Raw genomic sequence first — 7,496 nt, forward strand, 5'->3', positions numbered from 1 at the left:
TCCAAATCCTTGATAATCCGTTTCTCCAGGGATGCTATTCTCATTTTCTTCAAGCTATAGCAGATGAATATTCTAGCAGCAGTCTGTAACTATTTGCATGGTTCTCTATATTATGTGTACACACACACACACACACACACACACACACAGAGAGAGAGAGAGAGAGAGAGAGAGAGAGAGAGAGAGAGAGAGAGAGAGAAATGCCAGATAACATTATTAAATTATCCTTCAGCAATATGTGCCCTTCTGATAGGTCTTCTTATGTTCTAAGTGGTTGTGGAATCTGCAGCCATTTCTTAGTCTTGCATACCTGCACATATGAAATAACTGGAGGTGTGTGCATATATGTTTGCCTGCATGTAAGCTGCACATGTTTCTTTCTGCAATACTTTTTAAAACTTTGTTGCAATGCTGTTACAAAAAAAGCACTTTAAAAATGTGAAGGTGTTTCTGCTGTCCCATTTCTTCCCCAGAATTCAAGGAAGATAACAGAATGGGATGATGGTAATAGCTAGTATGGATTCAGGAATCTGTCATTACTGGACATTAGGAAAGAAAACCAGGAGTTTCAATAAATAGTTTGATTTTATCGCGGTATGAGAAAACAGAAGCTTTGTGTATTCTCTGTTTTTACCCAATCTACCATTCTCTTTCTTCCTCTGTAGCTTCAACCTTTCCTGAGAAATACCTTGTTTAACAACAGTGCTGGGGACACTGTCTTTTTTAATGAGAAACATGAGCTAGAAGGTGGATTTGATATTATCAACTGGGTGACTTTCCCAAATAAGTCCTTCTTAAGAGTGAAAGTCGGGAAAATGGATCCCCAAGCTCCACTGGGCAGAGATTTCTCCATCAATGAGAAGATCATTACATGGCACCAGAGTTTTAACCAGGTAGGATCCAACTGCATCTTCTAAGGTCCATAGTTAGATATGTTGATAATTCCTTAAACTATGCTGCGTGAATTCTTGTTTGCTTCATCGAGGCTTCTTATGCTTAGGAATGGGTTGTGAACATGGCACTGTACTGATTCTGGTACCCAGCATTACTACTCTGCAGCTCTATCCTGATTAGCAGACTAAAATTCCAAGACTCCATCATAGAACCAAGAACTAACGGCAGTTGGCTAATGGAAGGCAGTCATCAGCTGACTTTCTTAATGGATATTTCTCTCAGTTGACAGTTAACTATACATTATTATTTATTTATTTATTTATTCATTTAGTTATTAAATATATATCCTGCCCTTTCACACAAAGGGATCTTTTTTCACTGTCTAGAATCACTATTGAGTTTGCGGTTTCCCTGATCAACAAAAATGAATTTATCTCATCTGCATCCCATGTATATATAAAAAACTAAATTCTCTCTCTCTCCCCCTTCCCTATTAAATCTTTAAACACACAGCTACTGTTCAACATATCTGCAACATAGAGTGGTACCTCGACTTACGAAGACGATCTGTCCCATGGCCGTCTTCGTAAGTCGAGGTTTTCGGTTGTCGAAGCGCTGCTTTGGCGCATGCGCGAAGCGCAATTTTGTGCTTCTGCTCATGCGCTGACCGCACACGTCTCTCTTCGCAGGCGCAGAATGCACGCACCAGGTGCACACGCCAAAAAGACTTCTGGAGGTTGTCGACTTCAGAAGTTGAAACCTTTGGAAGTCAAAGCCTTCGTAAGTCGAGGTATGCTGTACTAACACGACAATGGCAACTACACTCTGAAGTCAACATTAGTCACACAAATCATTTCCACTCTTTATTTTGTACAATTTCTATTTCCCATTACTTCTTCACACGTAAACATCATCCCTATCAGATTTACTAGTCTTAATATGCTTCAGATGTTAACCAGAAAGAACATGATCATTGACATTTATGTCCCACAGCCATGGAATTCAAGCAAATCAGGTCATTCCCACTAATACGGACACACAAACAATTTACCCCAACCAAAACAGCATTGAGAACATATTACAGTCATACCAATCCCTTAGACAAAAACATCTCATTTCAATAGTACACCCTGTTGATCCAAAATCAAAGAACAAATGAGAATACAATAGAACACAGTTTCTATCATCTGTTTTAAAAATAGGTTGTGCCCCTTGCCCTGTGTAATGACCACTGCCACACTGGTTACAGCAGACAAAGGAAGGAGGGGGAGCCGTTTTGTTGCTATGATTGTGCTCCATGTCCAGAAGGGAAGATTACAAACCAGACAGGTAGGAGACAACATACTATTCTATAATTGCTATTGAAAACATGTTCTTAATGCTGCGATAGAATTTGTTATACTGTATCAAGAGTGAAGGAGATAGTATAGGATCCCATATAAATTTATGTGTATGAGAAACAAGTACAGTCATACCTCGGTTTAAGTGCGCTTCGGTTTGAGTACTTTCAGTTTAAGTACTACGCGGACCCATCTGGAACGGATTAATCCACTTTCCATTACTTTCAATGGGAAAGTTCGCTTCAGGTTAAGAATGGACTTCCAGAACCAATTACACTCATACTTCGGGTTAAGTACGCTTCAGGTTGAGTACTCCACGGACCCGTCTGGAATGGATTAATCCACTTTCCATTACTTTCAATGGGAAAGTTCACTTCAGGTTAAGTACGCATCAGTTTAAGACTCCGCGGACCGTCTGGAACGGATTAATCCACTTTCCATTACTTTAAATGGGAACGTTCACTTCAGGTTAAGTACGCTTCAGGTTAAGTACAGACTTCCGGATCCAATTGTGTACTTAAACCGAGGTACCACTATATTTCATTGTTAAAAACAGAGGCGCCATATTCTGAGTAACACTGAGGGGCCCCGACAAGATGTCCTGACGTCGTGTGATGTCCTAATGTCACTCCATGCCCAGCTCAGTATTTGGCCTCAACTATAGATTGAGGCCAAAAAAAGAGATTGAGGTGTTCAACAGAACCATGGCTTCCTGGAGTCGGTGCCTATGATTGAAAAGATAATAACAAAGTCCACCACAATCCACCCATTAGCTTCTGGACATACGTGCAGATTATCCCAAGATCATTTCCTGCCAACCACATTTAAACTGATACCTGGTGGCAGGACCTTGGAAAGCTACTCTTAATCAGAACAGAAACACTGGGCTAGCTCATCTAATTGTCGCACTCAGTATAAGGTATGTTTATGCATTCAAAAATAGTCTTTCATTCAAGGAAGATATAGTCCTTGCACATTTTTTCATGGTTCATCCGGTCACCATTGCCTGAAACTGAGATATCTCAGTCAAGAAATGTGAGTTGAACTAGGACACCAGCATTTTCACAAATGGAGATCTGCTACTTCATTATATCCAGCTTACTTCCTCATCAGAGGGAGCACCGTGCAGTTCCTTGGTGGTAGGGGTAGGTTGAGTAGATTATACCAACAGGATTAGTCCTTTAGTCCTTCCTTGGTACTAAGTTTTATTTAGGGAAACAGTGGAAATGATTCCACTATTGATGTTAATGTATGTTTCCCTTCAGCTAGTAAGCTGTGAGACATTGCTTTTGATAAGAAATACTTCTCCATCCAGATTCCTTGGCAGTACTTACACATGAGCATAGAAATTACTCTCCCTTTAGACCAAAACTGCAATCCTATGCATACGTAATTAGAAATAATCTCCACTGCGAACTCTAGGGCTTATCCTTGAGACAGTGTGTACAATTATAATGTAACTTACTTAATGTAACGGTTGAACATGTAAACACTCAATCTTGGAAGGAAATACAGGTGAAACTCAGAAAATTAGAATATCATCGAAAAGTGAATTTATTTCAGTAAAGCAACTTATTATTTTTAATTTTTCTTTTAATTTTTACAAATGCTTTCTTTTGGAAACTTCACAATAATAAAACAAATAGTTACAATAATACAAAAATAAACATCACGATTACATTTCATTAATTACATTCCATTTATACTTGACCCGCCTAATGACGAATAATTACAAATACAACAAATAAAGGCTTGACATATCTTGCTTTGCATGTCATGCATCTATCTCATATATTGATTTCACCTTTTAAGTTGCATTACTGAAAAAAATGCACTTTTCGATGATATTCTAATTTTCCGAGTTTCACCTGTATCTTTCCTATACTGTACTGTACAATAATCCTGTGTGATCTATACTGTGTACTATAGGAAAATATATGGAGTAAAAAAGTGTATTGAAAAAATTGAAGCACCATGATCATGCCCAGTAAATAACTTTATTTTAGCCAGACCCAGAGTTCTACATATCTGGAATAATGAGCTACTCTTATTTATACCCCCGATTCAAGATATGAATGACTGCTTCCACTGCCAAGAAGATCAATATCCTAACGAGGAACGAAATCAATGCTTTCCAAAAGATGAAAACTTTCTTTCTTATGAAGAACCTTTAGGCATCAGCTTGGCTCTTTTGGCTCTGGCTCTTTCTGGAACTACAGCTTCGGTGTTAGGAATCTTCATCAAGTATCAGGACACACCCATAGTCAAAGCGAACAACCGGAATCTCACCTACACCCTACTCATCTCCCTCTTGCTCTGCTTCCTCTCCTCCTTGCTATTCATTGGGCGCCCCCAGTTACTAACCTGCCATTTACGACAGCCTGCTTTTGGTATCATCTTCTCCTTAGCTGTTTGTTCTGTCTTGGCAAAAACTCTCACTGTGGTTCTGGCTTTCATGGCCACCAAGCCAGGATCCCATATGAGGAAGTGGGTTGGGAAAAGGTTTTCTACCTTTCTTATTCTTGGCTGCTCAATTATCCAGGCAAGTATTTGTATGCTTTGGCTGGGTACTGACCCTCCTTTCCCAGATCTGGACATGCACTCTCTGCCTGAAGAAGTCATAGTGGAATGCAATGAAGGTTCAGCCAACATGTTCTACTATGTTCTTGGTTACATGGGGTTGCTGGCTCTTGTCAGCTTCATTGTGGCTTTCTTTGCTCGGAAGCTGCCAGACACTTTTAACGAAGCCAAATTTATCACTTTCAGCATGTTGGTGTTTTGCAGTGTGTGGCTTTCTTTTGTTCCAACCTACTTAAGCACCAAAGGGAAGTACATGGTGGCTGTGGAGATCTTCTCCATCTTGGCCTCTAGTGCTGGGATTCTGGTTTGTATCTTCTCCCCGAAATGTTATATCATTGTCCTCAGGCCTGAACTCAACAAAAAAGAGCAGCTGAAAATGAAACATTAGTAAAAACAGCTGCAAGTCTGGTGAATGTTTCTCATGCCTATTGTGTGTTCCAGTTTGTTCTAATTGGAATGGTGTGGCCACCATCCAAAATGTAAGAATGCCATTTATAAACAAAGTAGAAACAACAATCAGTACACTTCCACAATAAATAATGCTAGATAAATAAATATTTAAATACTTCCACATCCTTTCTTAGAAATTTTCATGTGGTATTCTTTATCATGCATCTCCATCAACAAGTTGCCAGGATCACAGCATCCACAGCTGGCCAAGAAGAAATACCAACATGCCAAGGAAGAAAGGAATGAAGGAAGGACCCATCGTTCTACCCGGACACTGAGGTCCAGTGCCGAGGGCCTTCTGGCGGTTCCCTCACTGTGAGAAGCAATGCTACAGGGAACCAGGCAGAGGGCCTTCTCGGTAGTGGCACCCGCCCTGTGAAACACCCTCCCATCAGAGGTCAGAGACATAAGCAACTACCTGACATTTAGAAAATACCTAAAGGCAGCCCTGTTTAGAGAAGTTTTTAATCTGTGATATTTGATGTATTTTAATGTTTGTTGGAAGCCGCCCAGAGTGGCAGGGGAAGCCCAGCCATATGGGCGGGGTATAAATAATATATTATTATTATTATTATTATTATTATTATTATTATTATTATTATTATTATTATGGAAACCAGGAAGCCAGCCCTTCTCTGACTCTCTCTCCTGTCAGCATCTCCATTTAATAAGGGTGAACTTCTACAGGAAATGTGGCAAAGTCCCCCCCCCCAAAAAAAAACAAATCCTAAAATAACATGAATAAAAAGGCAGGGGAAAATCATCACAGTTTCTCCATGGGATAAGGAAAAAACATGAAAGACTGATCAGGGCCTGAGAATCTTCCTTTCATGCAGAAAGTCACAGGTTCAATATGTCTCATGATATAAAACAGACTCATTTTAAGGGTCCAGACTTGCAACATCTTTTCATTGCAAATTTATGAAACCACTAATATTACAAACAAAGCTCTCATGCTAGTCTTTGTATGTTGTGCATGTAAAGACAGAGATATGGAAAATGGTGCATATGCTATATCAGGGGAAATAATTGAACTTGTTGCTTGTGTGGCGACTGTAGCACCTTTAATGAAATGCACCCAATGCTTCATTCAATGAGAAGCTTTGGCTACAAAGAAGATGCCAGACTCATTTTTCAAAAGGTACTTCATGAAGTTGTCAAGATTCTTAATTTTAACAAAATTATGTGAAGAAATGAGAACTCAATATATGCAGTTATTTTTGCATACAGAAATGTGTTGGCTGTCAAGTGGAAATTTTGTGAAGCCAATTCTTTGAGTTGAGTGATGAATTATGACTTTTTCCGACAGATTCAAAATTTCCAAGTGGTCATTTGAAATTTTTTGCAGGCCCCTGATGGGATCCCCCAGTTGGCTTAACCCTAAAAGGCCCAGGGCAAGTGTGCCTGTCTGCCCTGCTTTCTGCATGGGCTTGCTTGATTCCCCCCCCCCTTGATTGATATTATCTAACCACAAGAACAAAGTTGTGTAAAAATGTTCTAACATATGTAACTCCAGACTGCCATGTAAGGCCAAGTACAAAATCCACAAAAACCATGAAATATATGAAATATATTATAACAAAAATATAACCGAAAATAACATGAGTTAACAAAGATCACTTAAATGGCTATAGCCTATGGCATGCATCCCCAAACTGTGGCCCTCCAGATGTTTTGGCCTACAACTCCCATGATCCCTACCTAAGAGGACCAGTGGTCGGGGAAGATGGGAATTGGAGTCCAAAACATATGGAGGGCCACAGTTTGGGGATGCCTGGCCTATGGAAACATTCCAAGTATCCAACTCTTAAAGTGCAAAAGTTCACTTTAAAATCCTGCATAGTGTTAGGTGATTGTACAATGAACGCTCATGGATATGATGTTTAAAGCAAAATTCTTCAGTTGCTTTAAACATCATATCCATGTGTGTTCATTGTACAATCACCTAACACTATACAGGATTTTAAAGTGAACTTTTGCACTTTAAGAGTTGACTATACTTGGAATATATGCCATAGGCTATAGCCATTTAAGTGATCTTTGTTAACTCATGTTATTTTAGGTTACAGTCGTACCTCGGTTTAAGTATGCCTCGGTTTGAGTATTTTCAGTTTAAGTACTCCGTGGACCTGTCTGGAACAGATTAAATCACTTCCCATTACTTCAATGGGAAAGTTCGCTTCAGGTTAAGTACAGACTTCCGGAACCAATTGTGTTTGTAAACCGAGGTAC

At 39.5% G+C, this 7,496-nt stretch overlaps 1 protein-coding gene across 1 annotated transcript; it reads left to right on the forward strand.

The window, feature by feature from the left end:
* Positions 1 to 854: 854 nt before the first annotated feature.
* LOC118078236 (vomeronasal type-2 receptor 26-like) lies at positions 855 to 5,202 on the forward strand. The gene is made up of 3 exons (XM_060281305.1): positions 855 to 893; positions 2,097 to 2,223; positions 4,304 to 5,202. The coding sequence occupies exon 3, from the start codon at positions 4,306 to 4,308 to the stop codon at positions 5,200 to 5,202; it is 897 nt and encodes a 298-aa protein (XP_060137288.1). The 5' UTR covers positions 855 to 893; positions 2,097 to 2,223; positions 4,304 to 4,305.
* Positions 5,203 to 7,496: the final 2,294 nt, after the last annotated feature.

This window comes from Zootoca vivipara, chromosome 13 (genome assembly GCF_963506605.1).
Source record: "Zootoca vivipara chromosome 13, rZooViv1.1, whole genome shotgun sequence".
NCBI lineage: Eukaryota > Metazoa > Chordata > Lepidosauria > Squamata > Lacertidae > Zootoca > Zootoca vivipara.